Genomic DNA, 23,042 nt, shown 5'->3' with positions numbered 1-23,042 from the left:
CAAACTGTGCTGAACAACAAAAGTTGCAATCCTGCTGCTTAACTTACACTGTAACATTAAAGGACAGTGTTGGAATAATGCTGTTCACTCAAATTAAGCCAGTTCTAGACTCATGAACGGTGCCAAAAAAAGGGTTTTGGTGCAATGACTTAGAAGAACCACTTCTGGATCCCTAAAGAACCATTTAAGGAATGATTATTTGAAGATCTACTTTTGTAAATTAGATGTACACAACCTTTTTTAAAAATGTAGATATTCTATGCTGCACACTTGCAAAAGATGGTTCTTCAACGGTTCTTTAGTAAAGGCAGTGATTCTATTTAGAAATGTGTTCTATAGAGAACATTGTGCTTAAATAATTCTTTGCATGGTGAAATAATTGTGTTCTATATGACTCTCTATATAATCTTTTTGAAATGTATATAACACCATATTTTATAAGCTTGACATAAGTGGCAGAACCCTTTTTGGGTTTATTAAACAACCTTACACAACACATTTTCCATCAATTAGAAAATTTCACCATGCAAAGAAACAGTTCTATATAGAACTCATGTTTCTAAATAGAACCATTGCCTTTACTTCTACTACTGCACTTTCTTTCTGACTGTGCATGTGAAGTTAATAAATAAAGATGTGTGATGTGTAAAACCCCAAATCAAATTTTAATGTACAGTTAGTAGACAGTCAAAGTCAATAGTCACCCAAATCTTTTACATAAATACACCACCAACACTTCTCTCAGTGCCCAATCAAACTGCATCCAGTTAGGGTAGTGAAGACCTGTCGTCATTGTTTAAGACACTTTATGATTCACTGTGAACCATAAAAATGCGCAGAAGTTCACTGAGTAGTTGAAGAATATGGTCAGCCGGTTTAGACGACAGATGCATGTCATGATGTACATATCTATTAGTTGTTGTTTTTAACCCCCTTAAAAGCCTGTCGGTGGGCCTAAAGTTTCATTGAAGACTTCTATAACCTAAGATTAAGAACGAGTTTGCACTGTGTTTGACAAGCCTGGAATTTTAAAGGAATTAAAGGGGCAGTCTGTTTTGAACAACAAAGTTGTGATTCTGCCACTTAACTCTAACTTTAACTGTTAAAGTTAAAGGACAGTGTTAGAATAACGCTGTTCACTCAAATTCTGCCAGTTCTACACTCTTGAATGATACCAAAAAGGGTTTTTGGTGAAGTGATTTCTTGTTTCTATTTTTTTTAAAACAAATCTTGATTTCAGAAATATAATATTCACAATTAATCATTAAAGGAAACATCATCTCAGATGCATCGCGATGCGGACGTGAATGATTCTGAATCAATTCATAAATGTCAAAAATGGATTTTCTAAATTTTAATTTATAACATATTGTTGACGGAACGCAAAGAGCGGAACTTGGAAGTGGGTAAATGCAGCACCATTTAAGGTGGAACGGGAAAATTTGAAAGTGAAGCGACTTCTGCTTCACAACTTTTTAGTGATTAACAGTCTCTCGTTGTAGATTTAATGTTCCAGGAAACCAACTAATGTGCTTATAAATGCGAACAAGTCCATTCATCTCCAAATGTTCGTCTTAGCTAAATCTCTCTCTGCCTTTTTGTAGCTACTAGCCAGAAGAGACTGTGTTGCTAAGTGGCCTGCAGTCTTGTTGAGAAACGGGGGTTTCGTGCTGTGTTGCACATTCACAGATATTTTACTGACACAGTGACCCCTGACTCTCTACAAGCCCAGAGTTATAAAATAACTAAAGAAAACGGGCAGGACGGCTGTAACATGTGCTGCATGGACACTCACTATCACTGGATCTTATTTCACCATAACAGCGCATTTGATCACAGATGAGTAGCAGCAGCGTCTAATGAGCTCCAAACAAAAGCAGTGAATGAGAGCCTTCCAGTTCACTTACCACATCACTTACATTTGGTTTGTTAGTAAAAGATATTGGAAGTAAATTCATTATAGATCATTACAAATACTTTGCATTAAAAGTACCAAGTCGTCACAGAGTGAGAAAGAAAAGAGATCCTGTATAGAAAAAAAGACCAGTGCCTCAAGATGCATCGATAAAGGTTTTATAATCACATTGCGGCCCTCTGAATCGTAATTGAATCCAATTGTGAGGTGCCTAGAGATTCCCACCCCTCGTTCTTTGCATTGTGAAAGGTTTCCTCATCATCAAAGGTTCTTATGATGTCAAGCCTGTTACAATAGAAGAACACTTTTTTTGGTGCTACAAGGCTAAAATGGTTCTATATAGCACCATCTACAGCACATTCTTTATCAGTCTGAAGATCCATTTCATGATACAAAGAACCATTTAATCATGTAAAGGGCCACTTGAGTGTTCATGGTTCTATATAGCACTATTTTCTTCACTAAAGGACCCTTGAAGAACCATAATTTGTAAGTGTGTAGCTATAATATTGTCCAGTGCAGTTCTGTAGCATTTTACGTCTCATACCTACAGAATAGGATTTCTGACGTTCTGTAAAGCTCATCCAACCTGGCTACAGAAGAATGCATTTGTGGGTAAAGCATGGAAAGCTTGGTTGAACGCAGCAACAACTCAACTCACTAATGAACACCTTACCTGATATCTCACTCATTCAAGTTTTGAGCTCAAGTGGTAAATTATCGTCTGACTGGAATCCTAACATATCGCTGCTGTCAGAAGAAAAACCTTGTATCTCCATTTTTGTCGTTTTTCAGTTTTTGACGTAATCTGAAAATGCCTGTTGTCCTTTAAATACTGTGTAAATTTCATAGTGAATGGACCAAAAGAAACAACCCAAAATGACTTGGAAAGATGTCTTTGTTTCCCCTCTGTGCTTTGTGCTGCCAAATTGTTAAAGCACTTCACGAGGGAAGCCAATTCATCAAGCTTGTTTGTAGCTGTCATCACAGGGCACACCAGATGCCTTCCTGCCTCTCTGTCACTCAATGTGGGGAGTTTGAAGGAGAATCACAATGGGCAACATGGTGCCTAACAAGCTCCAAACTTCTAGCTAATCTCTGATTTGTTTATTACAGAAAATACTGAGAATGGATATCCATTCATGACATTTAAGGGGGAACTGCACCAATTTAAAAAAAAAAATCTGTATAATTCAACGGTCGAGATGTAAACAAAGATGTTACAGTGTCTGACCATGGGCCGCACTGCCATGGGGAGCTCATTTTCAAAAAAGTTCTTTAAAGAACCATGTACAACACATTCTCCATAAAATCTCCATTACCAGTGTGTGAAACCTTTCTTAAAGAATGAACCAGTAGAAATGCTCCAAAATCACTTGAAATAAAATTCTTTTAACATTAAAGCTGCACTGTGTAAGATTTGTGCGTATGGAGACCTCTCTGGTGGAATTGCGCAATTGCACGCAATGTACAGATGAACATTTTGTAGCATGGGTTGTGCCTCGGACCCATTCCCTGAGTGGATAAGTCTGATGACTGTGAACATGTTGAAAGAGCATTCAGTCAAACCTTGGTAAAGGACATGTCTTCCAAGGATGTGAGTGAAAGATCTGCTATAGTCTTCATATCTTCATCAGTAAAATGTTGATTTTGCACTTGAGAGCTTCATCAACAACAAGCCGGACTTCCTTTCTGACTGTACACGTGAAGTTAATAAATAAAGACATGTGACATGCGCCATAAAACTGCCATCTCTGCCATTTAAATGACTATTTCTGGCTTTAAATTTAATTTACAGTTAGTAGTACAGTCAAAGTCAATAGTCACCCTAATATTTTACATAAATACACTCCCAAAATCAGTGCCCAATCAAACTGCATCCGGTTAGGGTAGTGAAGACTTGTTGATGTGGTTCAGGACACTGTATGATTCACTATGAACTAAAAAATTAGCAAATTTTCACTGTGTAGCTGAATGCTATGGTCAGCTGGTTTAGATGACAGGTGTTGTCCTGAGTTTTAACTACCCTTTACATGGCTGCATGCGGGCATTTTACACTAGATTATGTTTGCAATAATTGTTGCTGTCGGTGTTTTTGTTGGGTTATTTATAGTGTATTTGTGTTTGATTGTTAATACTGTGTGAGAAGGGTGGGTTTTGTGAGTGTGCATCCACCCTCCTCATATGCCATGTCTTTCCCATGCTTTGGGTTGGTGTTTATTAAAGCTCCAGTGCAAAACTGAACATGCAAACTTCAGACACAAACATGTCTTGGCTGACTGACTATATTCAGCATAGGACAGAAGCTGTAAATGTAATTTCTGGCTGAAGCATCGCTTTAACTGTCCATTACAACAAAACAAGCAGTACTATTACTACTACAGTCTGTTCACAGACACATCCATCAATGGTCTCAGCTCAGCACAATAGGGTAGACGAATCTCCTGCTGTGATAGGAAGGATTGAGATTTGTTTATCTTGAGGTGAAACGTCACAGGCAGAGTCACACCTGATGTCTCAGGCAGCCTTCTGGAGCTCATATCAGCACCCAGCTGAGAGAGGATGGATGGAATACATTTCCCTCTTGAGTTGCATGGCTATTGCCCCCAACCCCCCTTCCTCTTCGTCTCTTATCCACCTCTCAAATGCACTGGTCTTGTTCAAGATATGAGAGTACAGTATTCTGACTAGATTCTTAAAAATAGGTTCCTGGGTGCTTCCTGGATACACACACACACACACACACACACACACATATATATATATATTGTTCATTTAATTTCCCGCCAAAACAACCATTAAGTACAAGTTATCCATTGCTCAGGAGATACGAATTTCTAAGTAGGGTTGGATGTAAGATAATCCATATGCATATGGATGAAGACCACTGCTAGACCACCAAAAATGTCCCAGCCTGATAAACATTGCTTAAAACTTTCATCTTTTAGACAGAAAAGAAAATCAAGCTGCTTCAGATCTGAAAAAATCCGCAGGCGTTTCTGTCCATCCTTCCACTGTGAGTTGTCTTCTCAGCACTATGAGTCTGAAAGAATGTGTAACTGTCAAGAAGCCTCTCTGAAAAAAAGGAGAGACATCAAACAAAGAAGCTGAACAATGGACTGACCACCCCAGGGTCCAGACCTCAATATCACTGAATGTGTTTGGGCTTATTTGGATTGTAAGAAACAAAATACTAAACCAACTTCTAAGACTGAACTTCGAAAGTTGGAAAAACATCCCTGCGATGAGTCTCCTGAAAAGAATGGGAACTGCAATAAAGACAGAAAGCAGACAAACTAAGCAATCAAAATTTTGACATTATATTTAGTTGTTGAGGCTTCTGTGTATTTTTCCATTAAATACATAATTTCTGCTTTTTCCTGACACTGAAACATGACTTTATAGCTGTTTTGCCTGTAAATTAAATGAATAAATGAAGGGTCATCTCTGGTTTTTGCATAGTATTATAGAACCATGACAACTGAAAGAATAATTTGAGCAGTTAGATCAAGGATGTCAAACTCACCCATTAAAAGGGCCATATTACAAAATCTCCACAAGTCTCTGGGCAAGCTGTGTTTTTATTTCATTTCATTTCACATTTTGCCATGACCCAAACATTCAAAATATGCCAAAACTATAAATAGGCATTAAAACGTGTTCAAAAACAATTCTAAATAAAAAAAAAATGTTTTAGATTTAGTAACATATGTACATTATGTTGCAGTGCATGCTGAGGACTGTAGTGCATCTAAGGATGAAACTAAGAATAGGAAAATAAAATCATTAATCAGGCTGAATAGGACTGTGTCATAGGCCTGATTTGGCCCACGGGTCTTGTGTTTGACACTTGGCATGTAAACGGTCCTTTGCACAATTAAATTGTCATTCTCTATGGGGCAGAAACTATTTTTATGTCCTTTAAAGAACCATCCACTCAAAAGTTCCTTAGAAAACCACTAGTGATTAATCTATAGCACTGCTCCAAACAGCACTTTACAAGGTATATCTGGTGGTCTTTATTTGCCCACCCTAACCCCAAATGACTCCACTCACTGAAATAGTGCACAAATAGAGGCTTCTTAGCTAGAAATGTTCTCCTGAGGTGCCTTGACTCTTAAGAAAAATCTTCAATTTCAGAAATAAGAGTGAGAAAAGACCATTATCGCTAATGCTGTAGTTTTTAAGAAAACCGTTTAAAGAGCAGAGTGAAAGTGGAAAGTCTATAATTACAGTTTATCCATTTTTGAGTGCATCTGTTTGGCCCATTTACTTGCATTTCCTCTGGGCAATCTTTGCAGATCTCTACTTTTCATCTTAAGCAACAAGAAGACACCAAAAAAGAGATGGGAGAACATAATGCGGTTCTATTCATTATGTGTACAAGCCATTCAAGCTTCTATAGTCATGGATACCATGTTGCCTCAGTGATGTTAATGAAGGTCTTTTCGTGTTTTGTTTACATCCTTAACCCCACTTTGTCAAAGTATCATTTACTTTTTTTTTTGTCTGTTTCCATAGGAACCTTTTGGACGTGGACACATTCTCCAAGTCTGATCCAGGTGAGTGAAATGTGTTGGCTTGTTAGCAACTTGTCATGGATTTTGGTTGAGAAATGTTAATGTGGATTAATTTTGGTCCATTCCTTGTGATTTTTAAAGCAATGTTAAGAGCAGCTGGCATTTTCAAATTCCCTAAAAAACCCATCTAATGGCCAATACAAGCCAGGCCAATACAAGCCATGCCATTAAGTGAAAACATTATTATGGTGTGCTTTATCTTGTTGCTAGTTACTTAATAATTATCTCAGTGTCAGTTCATTTCTTTAAAATGTTGCATATATTTAAACTGGTTATGCAAAACAGTCCATTGTATGTGTGCATTAGTAACAAATTGAGCTGCTGAATTGGTTTAAACCAACAAGACACATTCATGTTAATTACTGTGCAGGAGTCAGAGACTTTTCATGGTATAAGTTCTTAAAAAAAAATTCAGCATCAGGAATAAAGCAAAATAAACAAACATTTAACAGAAAATTAAACAAAACAACCAAATTTAGCTATACAGATTTTGATATATGGATTTTTAAAATATTTAGTCTCCCATTTTGTCCACCATTTGCCTTTATTGCAGCTTCCATTCCTTTCAGGAGATTTGCTTTCAGTTTTTCAAAGAAATCTGCAGGGATATTTTTCCACACCTCCGAAGTTCAATCATAGAAGTTGGTTTAGCATTTTCTGATGCTGAGATCTGGACTCTGGGGTGGTCAGTCCACTGTTGTGAGAACACCAGCAACTTCTTTAAGTGCATCTTGGTCTTCTCAGCAGTGAGCTTGGGCTGTTGTTTTGCTGTTTGTTAATTTCCTCTCAGTCCAACATTTTTAAGAGGGTACTGCATGATGTATTAAAATTTGGCCTTCATGATGTCTTCAATCAACAACAAATCACCAACTCCAGATGTTGTTATACATCCGCAAACCTGGACTGATCCTTCATGCTTGATTGATGGTTGTTGACATTTCTTTCAAATTCTTGACTTTCAATTCTTTGGTGGTGTACATTCTGCCTCCTGTTACATCCAAAGATCTACTTTAGGCTATTGTAAAATTTAAACTAATGAGTCCATAAAACCTTAACATCAAAAATGTTTACAATGTTTCAGGGCAGATGTTCTTCTATTTCTCTATTAACTTTTCTAAGTGAGGCTTCTTGACAGCAACACATCCTTTCAGACCCATAGCACTGAGTTGTCTTCTCACATTGGAAAGATGGGCTCTCTCTCAAAGATGAAAGCTTTAAGTGCAGCCTAAGCTTGTGAGTTCAGATCATGCCTTCAACATGGTAGTGGTAGTATGAGGGAAGAACTCTGAGAACTTTGACTGGAGTTCTGGGCAGCTTCTGCCTGTATCTAGAAGGCCACCCTCCCTTATAGCTGTAGTAGGACTGATGCAGAACTAAGGAACAGGGAGGAGATGGGATGGTGATGGGGTGGTAATATATATGAAATATATAAGGTGGTCTCTGGCTTTAGCACAGTACTGTAAATTAGTTTCTGTACTGAAGCTCTTTAATTGTAATGGGTTTTTTATTGTACAGTATTGAACTTATATGCAGCTTGGACTTGGAGTTTAATTGTGCTTTTCTCAATTAATTTAAAGATAGCTCAAGGCTGGGCATTCACCCTTTAAAAAGATATCCCAAACCTCCAAAAACAGATCCTGACCTAGTGTGTCAGAGGTGCTGCTTTTATTTCCCCTTTTAATAATCCACCCTAATGCCTGGGGCAATTAAATGCTTGGCAGACCTCGTCTGAGTTGTAGTAATTTGTGTCTTGATTCGATCTCATTAAAAGCTGCTTAAGTGACCTTCTGAAGGTCATAAATGAAAGAGTCAAAGAGACTCTTATGCTGAAGTCAATGTTTATGTGAAATCACAAAGCTGTCGCTCATGTATGATGTGCAGGCCAGCCTCTTCTACATTTTAAATCACCATGTTTTTTTTCCCATAATGGCTTGCTCACTGCCCCCCCATCCCAAAGCCCCCCCCTCCCATCCCAAAGCCCCCCCCCTCCCATCCCAAAGCCCCCCCCTCCCATCCAAAAGAACCTCCTCCCATCCCAAAGCCCTCCCTCCCATCCCAAAGCCCCCCTCCCCCATGCTAGGGTCCAATTTTGAACCTTAAATATGTTTTTCCAGGTGAAAAGTACATATTTTTACCTTTTCATAACCTAATGTTTTAAAACAGAACAATAAAATAAAAAGGCTGGAGATGAGACGGGGAGTGTGGAGTCAATACAACTTAGAAAATATCATTTTAGTGGCTTAAGGAAAACACATGTTCCCTGACTAAAGGTACTGAGATGTACCCTTGAGTGTACAACCCCAGAGACGAGGGATACCGCCCCGGTGACAGTTTAGTACCTTTATTTCTGAGAGTGTAACAGTATGTCATATAGTGTCATAAACTACATAAATAACAAATATAACACGGTTTGAAGCAAGGGTTTAGGATATGAGGATGCTATTAATGTACATTAGAAATCTGAAGTACTGTACATTAATGGAAAACATCACTCAAAGGTGGGCAAAATGGCAAAAATATGGTATTTCAGTACTTCAATAAATGTTCACAATATACAATATTGTGTTGCACTAAATCCAGTTAATCTGAAGAAATTTTACTTTTTTACAATGAAACATGCAGTTGGTTAGTTTTCTACAAGTACTAACTTCGCTATAGTCAGAAAAACATACTGTATTGTATTGGGTTATCAATTATCATGATATATGAGTCACTGACAGGACGTGCATTTTTTGTGTCCAAGTGCATTACTTTCCCCAAAAATCATGTAAATACATGACATATCAAATTATTCAACAATATCTCTTTCATGTGAAACAATTTCAGTTCATCCATATAAAACTCATTTTAGTTTATTTTTCTCTCAGAAAGTCTAAAAATGTCAGGTGGTACAACTATCCAACCATTAATGTTGATGATATAAGCTAAAAATGGTCATAAACCTATAAAAAAATCTAAATAAAATTGTTTGGCCTGATTTCTTGTCTAAAAACTCAGCCAAAAACAAAGGACTTTCATCTTGAAATGCTTTTACAAAAGAGGGGCCAGGGTACTGCATTAAAAAGAAGACCCCAAATGACTTTCATGGTGCAATGCCAAAAATAAATGGTCATATTACCTAGGCCTAATATCATTTATAAACAACTTAACAATTATTGCCACAGCAACTAGCATAAAATGCTATTCTGAGGGATGCTGTCCAATCTGGCAGCTCTGACCAGGTTGCTGAGACTGCTTGAGCGTGTCGGTGATGAGCAGAGCAGGACAGCAGAGAGAGCAGCATCTTTTTAACCACACAGTCTCAAAAGCTGAAAACAGCTCTTTGGTCAGTGAATGAAAGACTGATTATGTTTTAGCTGCTCAAAAAACACTTTATACCTGAGCGCATGTGCTAAACCCAGCTGTATACTTTTAACACCCGGTAGAGTTATAAAGAAATGAATGTAGTGGAAATCATGGCGAGTGATCCAGAGCAGTAGGAAGACCATTCAGGCTGCAGCATAAGATTACAACAAACAATACCACCTCAAATTAGAGGTAAGAATTGAGTCTCAGCAGCTTCCCTCAGACCACTGCTGAGATATCACTGCGGCTCTCACTGCCAAAGACTATTTGACTGACCTAAATAAAGGCTAAACCACACTCAAAGACTATGGCACTATAGTTGCAGTTTTGTCTTGGACTTTATTTATAGTGAATTTGACCTATATATTAAATGTTTTAGAAATGATCAAATTTAATAGAATTTTCTTTTGTGTAATCTAATCATTTTATTGGCAAATAACTATATACATAACAGTAAAGTGCACGATTAGACTCGATTTTATTATCGATTTCATTTCGTCAAAGATTATCTGAAATCCTTATCTTTTTTTTTGTAATAACAAATCTGTGGAAACCTGGAACCTGTGTTTTGATTTTGGCATTTTGTGTAAATAATCTGTTTAATATTATTGTTTTGTTTTTTTTTGTTTCCTTTGTTTTAATAATATTCTTCTGTATCAGTTTATTTCACTGTTTTATACATTTTTTTCAGTTTATTTATTTATTTGTTTATTTATTTTTTCCACTTTCTCCCCTGTCTGTTCTTTATTTGTGCCAAGGTTTAATATAAAAAAGTGCACTGCTACAGCTAAAAACTGATGCACTGAAGGTCATACCTTTATAAAACGGGTAAAAGTCCATTATTCAAATTGCTTTCCGTTTTTTGAAAATTTAATTTAATTATCAAGAATTAACTGCTATTACTTGTTAGCTACATCCAATTCCTTGTACATCCAATGCAAAATTAAAGAAGCAAACGTTAGATGCTAAACATATTTTGACCAATCAACTACATTTACAGTAACAGGCAAAATTGTATAAATTAGATTCCTGGCTGAGCCCTGGCCTTAAAGTTTCTTGTTGAATCTTCTTTGTAGATTTTTTAAAATTGCAGACAGTGATTAATTTGATGGGGAACTTGAATTCTCAAGTTTCCCTTGCTTAATTAATGCCCCCCAAGCTGCAGTTAATCCAGGTTCTTTGGTGTTGGAACCCTGTCTTTCTAATGAATAGGAGTGAATAGAGTAATTGATTCATGGATTTTCTCAGCTGATGTTCCAGTCTCCAACCAGCAGAAACTGGAGTTTTCAGTTATCCTCCCCATCAGTCACATCCCATAAAACCTGCAATCAGTCTGACAGTCCATACCCACTTGGCGCCACGCTTCTCCCAGCCCTCTCTTCATTTCAGTACATGGGTCTGATTTCCTCCATCTGTCCAATAGCCTTTCACTGTTTTTCATCTTCTTTAATTTCTAGACTCCAGATGCTGTTTCCCCTCTCTCTCCTCGTTAACTGCCTCTAATATCCAGCCTATTTGTAGCTCTACCTGCTGTTTTACTTATAGACTTAGACTTCACTGCAAATGTAGACATGCTATCCAGTCGTAATTAGTCTAGTCCAAGATTTTCTCCCTGACAGGCGAATGGCTGGAGGACTTATTTACACCAAGATCATTGACTGTTTTTCTCTCTCATTATTTCCAGTGGTTGTTTTGTACGTGCAGGGAATTGGGACAAAAGAATGGAGAGAGGTAAGTCTGTACAGTTTATCCCTTTATTGACCGCTGAAGTGGTTATAAGAGGCAGCAATAGTTCAGACAGTGAGAACTCCCCTCACTCCACCTGCACAAGCCATCAAGTTTGTGAAGAGTGGTAGGTAAGTGGCTTTGGCAGCAGTAGCCTATAAAAGAGCAGCCAGTAGAGCAGCTAAATCTGTGCACAGTTAAAACTAGAGCTGTCAAAGTTAACATGCTAATGATAAATGATTAAACCTTCTCTAGTAATAAGGGCCAAAGCCCAGCTGTACGTTTTCTATGACCACTACACACTCTCCAACACCATTTCTTCAGTTCTATTAAAACAATATGGCAGGGTATAGCATTGAACACTGCTGCAACATTAACAAAAGTTGTGCATTCTGACTAATTTTGGTATTTGAGTATCCGTAAAAGATAATGCTCAGATTACTACAGGGAAGAAAAAAATGTATATTTCATACAAATGTTAAAATACATGACACATATCAAATTATTCAAAAATATCCCTTATCCTCTGTTCATTTTGCTCGTGTTATTGTTTGCTACCCGGTGTTGACAAAAGGAGGATGAGTCTCTCTTTTGAGTCTTGGTTCCTCTCAAGGTTTCTTCCTCTTATTTATTTATTCATGGCACTTGGCTGACGCTCTTATCCAGAGCGACTTACAATTTGTTCAATTTACACAGGTAGGCACAAGTAGTGTTGGGAGTCTTGCCCAAGGACTCTTATTGGTATAGTGTAGGGTGTTTACCCAGGTGGGGATTGAACCTCAGTCTACAAGGCAGAGGTGTTACCCACTACACTATCCAAACCACCTCTTGCTCTTAGGGAGTTTTTCCTTGGCACTGTGGCCACTGGCTTGCTCATGGGGGCTTGGAGCCAGATTTGTCTTTAAGGCTGCTTTACGACAATGCCTGTTGTAAAAAGTGCTATAGAAATATACTTTGACTTGACTTGAAAAAAAAAGAGTTAAAAAAGAATACTGTGGCCAAAATTAGGTTGTAGGCTTACTATATTCATGAGAAAAGTGACACTGGACATTCGAAAAAGTGCATAAAAATACATTAGAAAAGTGTATTATTATTTAAAAATAGCAAAAGAAATCGGTAGGTTTCATGTTCATGTACCATCATATTTTGACTACTTAACAACCTTGTGATTCAGAGGACCTGGTGACATCAGAGGGAAAACTGTTCATAAGCCAAATCGGCTTTGAGATATTTTTGTTTACAACAATGTGCAACAGCAATTTTTGAAAATGCTATTTTTTTCTAATGGACAAAAAAGACTTAAACCCTTGAGTCCTTATTTGGGCGAATGTTGTTATATTGTTATATGTTACATCTCCAAAAGTCTGTAGACACCTGCTCTCCATCCAGCATTTCCTATGAAATCAAGGGTAGCAATATAGACTTTGTCCTCCTTTGCTGCAGCCTGTACTCTTTTGGGAAGGCTTTACACTAAATGCTGGAACATTGCTGTGAGGATTTGATTGTGGGCACAAATGCATTAGTTAGGTCTGGTGCTGATGTTGGATGATCAGTGGCATGGTGACCTTTGGTTTATGTGCGGTTGCTCCAGAGAACCTCATTCTATTGGTCAGCACTCTTCTATGGAGATATACAAGCTGTCTATGTGCGATTGAAGACTCGTTTCAGCAATAAATACGCCTGAAAGTAGATAAACTCACTAATTAGAAAGTCTGTCAGGACACTTTTGGATATATATTGTATAAGCAACACAAAACTGGAAAGCAAAATATATTGGAATGTAGAGAGTTTCTATTTCAGCCTCAGTATTAATATTAATTTAATAATAGTATTGATCCCATATTGGTGGGGGGTGCTAAAGAAAAATATATAGAAACAATATTGTTCAATTCATGTGTCATTATTTAACATTCTCAGCACTGGTATAATGATTAAAACTGTAAACATCATAATTACACAAGCTATCAAACTTGATAAAACTCCACTCACATGCAAAAGGCCTCCTGAATATGAATGAAGACTAAAACTTAGCAACCTCAGTGGTGATGGTTTTGTCTGTCTCTACATGCTACACTTCTTCAAGCATTCTTTAGTAAAGACAGAGGTTCTGTCTAGAACCATGAACACCCAAAGAACCATGTGCATGCTTAAAGCATTGAGAAATGCATTTGCATTGGTGAAATGGTTGTTCAAACTGACTGAGAATGTGTTGCATATGGTTCTTTATAGAGACACTTTTCAAAGTGGTTCTCTATAGCACCAAAAACAGTTCTACTGTTGTTAAGATGTCAAGAAATGACATCACAACAGCTATTAAACTAGGACATGTAAAGGCTGAGACATAAAGAACTCAGATAGCAAGCAAAAACACCATTAAACAATAAACACCTGAAAATGTAGTTGTAGGATTGTCAAAATCGGCAGAGTGCTTCACAAAAAATATTAAAATTAAGGGAAAATATGCACAGATAAAAACACGTCAAACACTAAATAAAGCTGGAAGCAGCAAAAGCCCTCATAACAGACATATAAGCACAATTAAACCACAACCCAAACAGTAACACACACACACACACATTCTAAGCTGCTTCTCCCTCAGGGTTGTGGGCCAAACAGTAATAGTATGAAAAAAATTAATACCACTTTATTTTAAATGATAAAAAGATAAAAGATATGCTAATTAATAGTTAATGAGTTCTAAAAAGATGCTAAAAGAATGTCTTACCCTCACATAATATTGTAAATGTTAACCAGAGTTTCAGAAAGGAAGCTTACTATTTATTACTATTACTTTTTTATTTATTATTTTAAACTGTTCAAAAGGTGAGCAAAGTTTCCAAAATAGAATAAAAAACTAAAAACAAACTACTTTGCACAGGGACAAAGTTGTTTTATGGCAACCTCAGCAGACACGTGCATAGACAGACCCCGGGGGGTGTCAGCCCCTTCCCTTTTGCCTTCAGGCTGTAGAAGTGCTCTTTTTGTTGGACTGTGTTTTATTTGGCCATTTTTCAAGGTCTGGTGATGCTGAAGAGGTCGTTGGTTAGGTCTAATTTCACATTTTGCATTGCTTTTGAGTGCCAGGGCCATCTGGAGATTTCAGCTCCGTAACTCGGACTTGTCATGGATATGTGAGACACACCTTCGCTGGAAATCCTGCTGATACAATACTGATAATCGTTTAGCCTCACATTACGCAATACAGTCATCATGAACAACTAAGAAAAAACAGTAAGGGGCACTAAGAACTTGCTAAACTGGGTCTATAAAAATATTTATGTAAGGCTCTACTGAGCTTGTAAGCTTTTAAATAGAGTTGCAAGATACTAGATACTGGGCAGCATTACAGCCCTAATGCTGAAAATTGGAGTTCAAAATTCTGCTTGGACAATGAAGCTTGTGTTTCTGGCTTTCTTTAGAAAAACATCTTTTACAAAATTTTATGTTTGGATTTTTTGAAACTCATATATTTTCCTTTGGCTTTGCCCTTCATAATCTAAGTGGATTATTTTATATCTAATCTCCTCAGAAATATCTACTAAATAATTTAATCACTGGAAAATGAGTGGAAATTAAATAAATGGCTTTGGCTCTCAGACATTTACCCAGTACAACATATCAGTGATATGAAGTTTATTATCAGATATATCATTAAAATATTGCACTAATATGAAAGCACAACAGACATGACCACAACTAGTTAAAGCCAAAGAATAAGCATTAGTCTTAAGTGTACTCTTACGACTGGTTATTGAATCAGACACGCTGATATAAAGGATTTAGAGGAGAAGACTATTTGCTGCCTTCTCTTCACTTTCATACATTGCAGCTTTGTAGAAGAGCACAGACTGTTCAGAAACTCTTTCTCCTTTTGTATAAATAAAAGCTGTAACAGGGTTGATCATGAGTCTCAGTTTGTAATTATGGGAGAAGCTGAAATAACACCAGAGACAGTATCGGTCATTTGAACGATGTTCAATAATTACAGGTTTGGACAAAGAAAAAATCAATTAGACTTTGCTGCTTCCTTTATCTGGCATTTCTCCTGTCTTCTTCAAGTGGCTGTTCCGGTCAGTTTTTCTTGCTGACTCACTCTGAGAATCTTTTTCTCTTCCCGAAAAAAAAATTCATGAGAGCTAGAAACTGTCTGAGATGCTTTTATCTCCACTGTTCTGCCGTAGGATGGACACCAAGTTCTCATAGATTGAGTTTGTTAAGGTACCCAAAGAAGTACACAGTGTGCAACACTGCTTTTTCCAATCACTTTATAAGATTGCTGTGTCACTTTTTGCCTGATTTTAATTTTTGGTCCATGCTATTAACTTATTATGCTATTTATTTTCATTGAATGAATGCACACATTTGCTTCATTTCCATTTTTGATTTTATTTTATTTTAATTAAATTCTATGCAGCACAAACATTCACCAGTAAGAACAAAAGTAATTTAAGTTTTATTTGAGCAGATTACTAACTAGTAAAATATTAACTATTAATGCCAGATAAACTACCACAGGACAGCTATGATATGTCACATAACCAACTAGCCAGCCAGGTTAACCATGATCTTGGGATGTGAGTGTCTGTGGTCTTATTTTTTTCTGTCAGTGATTTTTCATCATAGATATTCCATCCACTTTGAGTCTTCCAGGAAAATGTTCTCACTTCCGTTGTGTTATGACTGGCTTTTGCTGCGTTTCTGGAGTTTTCTCAACTTTGTTTTCTCAACTTTGCAAAGGGGTTTTAATTGTACAGCAACCTCTAACTTTATGTATGCTGGCCAACAAAAGCTTATTTACAGTACAGGGTGGGCCATTTATGTGGATACACCCAAATAAAATGGGAATGGTTGGTGATATTAACTTCCTGTTTGTGGCACATTAGTATCTGGGAGGGGGAAAACTTTTCAAGATGGGTGGTGACCATGGCGGCCATTTTAAAGTCAGCCATTTTGGATCCAACTTTAGTTTTTTCACTGGGAAGAGGGTCGTGTGACACATCAAACTTATTGAGAACTTCACAAAAAAAACAATGGTGTGCTTGGTTTTAACGTAACTTTATTCTTTCATGAGTTATTTACAAGTTTCTGACCACTGTCAGAATGTGTTCAAAGTGCTGCCCATTGTGTTGGATTGTCAGTGCATCCCTCTTCTCCTGCTCTTCACACAATGACAGCAACACCGCAAAAGAAATGCTAGCACAGGCTTCCAGTATCCGTAGTATCAGGTGCTGCACATCTCGTATCTTCACAGCATAGACAATTGCCTTCAGATGACCCCAAAGATAAAAGTCTAAGGGGGTCAGATCGGGAGACCTTGGGGGCCATTCAACCGGCCCACGACGACCAATCCACTTTCCAGGAAACTGTTCATCTAGGAATGCTCGGACCTGACACCCAAAATGTGGTGGTGCACCATCTTACTGGAAAAACTCAGGGAATGTGCCAGCTTCCAAAGTGGATTGGTCGTCGTGGGCCAGTTGAATGGCCCCCAAGGTCTCCCGATCTGACCCTCTTTGAACACATTTTATAAGTGGTCAGAAACTTGTAAATAACTCATGAAAGAATAAACTTACATTAAAACCAAGCACACTATTGTTTTTCTTGTGAAGTTCTCAATAAGTTTGATGTGTCACACGACCCTCTTCCCAGTGAAAAAAACTAAAGTTGGATCCAAAATGGCCGACTTCAAAATGGCCACCATGGTCACCACCCATCTTGAAAAGTTTCCCCCTCCCAGATACTAATGTGCCACAAACAGGAAGTTAATATCACCAACAATTCCCATTTTATTTGGGTGTATCCATATAAGTGGCCCACCCTGTACTGTAAATAAGGTTTAGTTGGCCAGCATACATAAAGTTAAATTTAGAGGTTGCAGATACTGCTGGTGATAACAAAAGCATTATATAAATTCATATTAGTTATTTCTGATGGAGTCTGTGTGGACTAAATCCCTGCAGATTCAGTCCCTTCAATGCCATATGAAAAATACATATTTAGTCATTAAAAAATGTGATGTTAAATAATAAAATATGATATATGTGCTTTAAAAAAAAATCTATATATGCCAATATATGCACATACACTGTATGACCAAACATATGTGGACACCCCTCCTAATTACTGAGTTCTGGTGTTTCAGTCACACTCATTGCTATAAGCTGTATAGAAATCAAGCACATTGACATGCAGTCATAGACAAACACTGGCAGTCATATTGAAGAGCTTGGTGTCTTTATAGAGTGACACCTTTGCCAGAAGTCTGTTTGTGAAATTTGTGCCCTGCTAGCTTCTAGGAGCACCAACAGCTCAGCTCACGCTGACTCACAGAGTGGGGCCGTCGGCTGCTGAAGTGTGCTGCATGTAAAAATCTCCTATCGTCTGTTGCATCCCTCACTACAGAGGTTCAAACTGACTCTGGAAGCAACATCAGCACAAGAACTGCCAAGAAGTTTTCGTGGCCAAGCAGCTGGACACAAGCCTAAGATCACTATGCCAAGCGTCAGCTGCAGTGGTGTAAAAGTTCACTGCTAATGAAGTGGTGGAAATGTGTTCTCTTGAGGGATGAATCATGCTGCACTATCTGGCAGTTTCAAGGATAAATCTGGGTTTGGTTGATGCCACAAGAACAATACTGCTACTGGAATGCATAGTTCCAACAGTGAAATGCAGTGCAGGAGGGATAATGGGCTGCAGCTGTTTTTCAGGGTTTGGGCCTTTTAGTTCCAGTGAAGGGTGATGTAAATGCTACAGTATACAAAGACATTTTAGACAGTTGAATGCTTCCAACTTGGTGTCAACAGTGTGGGGAAGACCCTTTCCTATTCCAGCATGACTGTGTCCCTGTGCACGAAGCAAGGTCTATAAAGATTTGATGAGTTTAGTGTAAAGTAACTCCAGTGGTCTGCACAGAGCCTTGACCTCAACCCCACTGAACACCTTTGTAATGAATTTGAATGTTGATTGTAAGCCAGGCTTTCTCGTCCAACATCAGTGCCTGAACTTACAAAAGCTCTTTTGTATTCCTTCAGATAGCATCTCAAATCTACACAGAACAGCAGAGGCTGTTATAGTTGCAAACAGTCACCAACTCCATATTAGAGCCCATGGTATTGGGGTGGGATTTTTAACAAGCTCATATAGGTATGATGGCTAGGTGTCCGCATATGCTTTTCCATACAGTATATATGTTAACATAATGAAAAGTATGCATATATATGCCAAAAGTATTTGGTCGTCTGCCTTCACACGCATATGAGCTTGAATGACATCCCATTCTTAATCCATAGGGTTTGATATGATTTACACTTGGCACAATGCAGTCAGATAAGTACCGTTCTCCTGGCAACCGCCATACTCAGACTCGTCCATCGGATTGCCAGACGGAGAATTGTTATTCGTCACTCCAGAGAACATGTCTTCACTGCTATAGAGTCCAGTGGCAGCGCTTTACACCACTGCATTTGACACTTTGCACTGCACTTGATGATGTAAGGCTTGAATGCAGCTGCTCGGCCTTGGAAACCCATTCCATGAAGCTCTCTACGCTGTTCTTGAGCTAATCTGAAGGCCACATGAAGTTTGGAGGTCTGCAGTGATTGACTCTGCAGAAAGTTGGCGACCTCTGCGCACTATGTCCCTCAGCATCTGCTGACCCTGCTCTGTTTTGCGTGTCCTACCACTTTGTGACTGAGTTGCTGTCGTTCCCAATCACTTCCACTTTGTTATAATACCACTGACAGTTGACTGTGGAATATTTTAGTGGTGAGGAAATTTCACGACTGGACTTGTTGCACAGGTGAGGGTCCTATCATAGTACCACGCTGGAATTCACTGAGCTCCTGAGAGTGACTTATTCTTTCACTAATGTTTATAGAAGCAGTCTGCAGGCCTAGGGGCTTGGTTTTATACTCCTGTGGCCATGGAAGTGATTGGAACACCTGAATTCAATCATTTGGATGGTTGAGTGAATACTTTTGGAAATATAGTGTATGTAGAAATATGCTGTATTTAATAGTGTCATTTTTTTATATAGAAGGAAAGAAACATAGAAGGAAATATTTCACACACTTAACTCATATTTTGGAAAATATATGCAAATTGTGTTTGTAAGTTGAACAATTTGAATCCCATAAAAGTTATTGTTGTATGTAATTTCTTGACATCTAAACAGCAAAATCAACCCATGAATACAGAATGTAATTGAATGTAAACGCACTATGTAACTATTAATTACATATTTACGTTTGTGTAGAATGGCAAAATGAATGTAACTCGATTTCTAAGGGTTATCAGGGTTCACTCATTACAATATACATACCAGATTTATAATAATTCATAGTAAGTACAGAATACCATGCCTTAAGATTAAGGCCTAACACATTTGCCTGGAGTTTAAAGCGTTAAAATTGTCCGATGTTGTGAAAAGGGCATCTAGGAGAGGACAGAAGCGAAAGCAAAAACAATGCAGTCCTTGGGGATTTGAAGTCCAAGCTGAAATCTTTATCAGTGCACTCTGGAGACATTCTCCAGCAGGAATCATGAAGTATTCATATTTTAGCCTTGCCTTCTTTACACAGCCCCAGCACAGCTATAGCAGACTCTTCTCAGATAAAGAAGATGAACACAAAACTCGTGTACATACGTACTTTGAGTGCTTGATTAACTTTGCATATCTGAATATGATGCAATTTTAATGAGAACACCGCCTTCAGCAACACACCCTAAAATGTTAATATGGCTAACAATAACTGAAAGCTAGCAGAGGTCATGTTGCATTTTTTCAACTACTTCTCCTTGTTGTTGTTGTTTCTTATTAGCACTAGCATTTTGTGTGCAGTATTCTTCGAATATTTTTGTCTAGAACAGAGATTGATTCAAATATTACCACAAGCTACAGTTATCAAACTGTAGCCATGGCATCATTACAAGTGACAGAAGGATGTACCAGAATATAAGTATTTATATAAGGTACAGTTTGAGGCATCTAAGAATCAATTGATTACAACTTATAAAGCACAGGATCATACAGTCATTGGTAAATGTACATAGATTCTGGCAACATAATATAATGCAGTGACTAGCAAGATGAATTTATACTGGCAAATGTTAGCTGATAGCCAGCAAGCCCTGTACGTTACACTGCTAACTATTGTGGCAAATAATTTCATAGAGAACAATAATTTCATAGAAATATATTTAAATGACAAAACTAAGCTAGCTAGCAAAATCAATAAAGAAGTAGAAATAAGAAAACTGTCCTATTGTATCTTCTGGTTCTCAAGCTGATTGTAATGACTGGGGTTCATAGGCAGGATGCATGTGCATAGATGCTTTATCAGGAGTAATCCAAGACTTGTTGGCACAGCAGGGAGAGGTTAGAAGACAGGCAGACAGTATGACAGGCAAATCCATAAAAAAAAACCACAAAAAAGCAAGGGTCAAAGCATGGAAAATATCAAAGAAAGCTAGCTCAGCAACAGTAGCTTGGAAGGCTGGTACCAGATCAGGACGGGAAGCCGGCACAAGACCTGCACAAGCAACCAGCACTGGAAGAGGAGCAGCTTGGACAGTCGGCAGAGGAGCTGCACAGGGAACCAGCACTGGAGAGCATCCTGGAGGATTGGCTCCACCCCCCACATGGAGCTGGCACTGCCGCTCTCCGTAGCACTGGGAGGCACTGTGGGATCTGGCGCTGGGTTGCTGGTGCTCTCTGGAGCACTGGGCAGCACTGTGGGACCTGGTGCTGGCTTTCTGTAACTGCCCTCTGCTGTAGTGGCTCTACGGCCACTGCATTGCCTGAGCTGCTTGGCTGCACAGGGACCGGAGCCACATTGATATACCCACCCCTGAGGTTCTTGGGGATTTTTTTTCTTCCTCAAGCCAAGGGTCAAAGGCAAAGCCAGAGCTTTGCCAGTGAGTAAGTGGACCCACTCTTAAAGGCCCACATGTAAACCACCCACTCCAAGGCAGGCAACAAGGCTACAAGCACCACCAATTCACAGTGGTAGGCCTGGTACAGCCAACACTCACCCATAAACTCCATACACTTCTCTGACAAGCTGTCAAATGTCCCAGGGAAGTCAGCTGGTGATTAGGGCTTGGTGATGACCACGGCATGCTACTTACTGTGTCCTTCATCTGCAAAGTGCTCTGTAACTATTGGGGTTCGTAGGCAGGATACATGCATGTAGAAGCTTTATTAGGGGCAATCCAAGACTTGTAGTCACGACAGGTAGGGGTAAAAAAAAGAGAGGCAGGCACCATCACAGGCAAATCCATATAGCAGAAACCAAAAACAAAGCACTGCAAATACCAAACAAAGAAACCACAATTCCGAAGGTGGTTTTACACTGAGACCAAAGGAAGGAGTGTATATAGACGTTGAAAACAGCCCTTAGAATAAGCTGCAGGTATATATAATGATGGAGGGGTGGAGCCAAGGAGGAGCAAGAGCTGGAATGAACCAATCCAGACAGGGCTAGTCCAAAGAGTCTCCAAAGGAAGAAGGGGGTGGGGGGAGCCTTGTGAAACTGATATGTTATTTCTCCTCTCCCAAATGTCACTGGATCCTTCGAATTAGGACGTTTTTAGACAGTCGAAATATGAAAATTGCTACAGACATATTACAATTAAGCTAACACTCCTCGCAAGTTACTTTAAGGTATCCAGACAGCAAATTTGACATGCCTCAAACTTGGGCCACATTCGGCCCGCGTACCACATGGAATAATGGCACAGGAGAGGGCCAGATGCAGTTGTAAAAACCCAGTCATTAGAGGGCCGCATCTCAGCCAGCGGGATTTCCACTGTTGCACAGTGTCAGCAAGCTCTTTGGCCACTAGCTGCAGATGAGTGTGCTACTGATGGGATATGAACTCATGATTTCCTGATGATCTAGTAAATGCTTAGCCCACTGCACCACTTTCATTTTAAAGTTTAATTTCCAAAATAAGCCCACATGACCAAATTGTTTACTACACTATGACTAATTTGAAGTAAGATTGCTGACTTTAAAGTTTAAGTTCACTCAACATCAGATATGTTATTGGTCTATTAACTTACTGTTTGATGTTTGACAAACTCCAAATTATCACCCGCCGTAATCACTTTAAATTAAATCTGAATTATTCTGCAAACTAGGATATGTACTAGTGTTCCTATTACTGAGGTTGACTGTGTTAGACTAAGTAAAACTGTCACTTTAACATCATTATTCCTTGTTCAAATACCAAACATATCACATAGGCCAAAACATTTTTGTTAGGAATTTTTTTTTTTTTTTACAGTGTACTGTGTCATATTTGGTCGAGATCCAAATGGCAGTCTTTGTCAGAAGTGGCCCAGATCTGTTTTGAGGCCACACAAGCATCTATAGTATGTTGGCCATTTTGGCTCACATGCAGTTTGCCAGTGCCAACCGTGGGCCAGCAGCGCCACATCTTTGCCAGACACGGCCCACATCCGCATGCTATCTG

The 23,042-nt window shown here is 38.6% G+C and overlaps 1 protein-coding gene across 1 annotated transcript in view; it reads left to right on the top strand.

The window, feature by feature from the left end:
* The window catches only part of cpne9 (copine family member IX), an 82,002-nt gene that overhangs the window by 3,635 nt on the left and 55,325 nt on the right, over positions 1 to 23,042 (top strand). Inside the window, exons 2-3 of the mRNA XM_017705977.2 lie at positions 6,437 to 6,477; positions 11,525 to 11,571. Coding sequence (XP_017561466.1) covers positions 6,437 to 6,477; positions 11,525 to 11,571 — 88 coding nt within the window. The remainder of the gene's footprint in view (positions 1 to 6,436; positions 6,478 to 11,524; positions 11,572 to 23,042) is intronic.

Source organism: Pygocentrus nattereri, chromosome 9 (genome assembly GCF_015220715.1).
Source record: "Pygocentrus nattereri isolate fPygNat1 chromosome 9, fPygNat1.pri, whole genome shotgun sequence".
In the NCBI taxonomy this organism is placed as follows: domain Eukaryota; kingdom Metazoa; phylum Chordata; class Actinopteri; order Characiformes; family Serrasalmidae; genus Pygocentrus; species Pygocentrus nattereri.
Note: the sequence above shows the minus strand (reverse complement) of the source record. Positions and strands in the feature narration are given on the sequence as shown.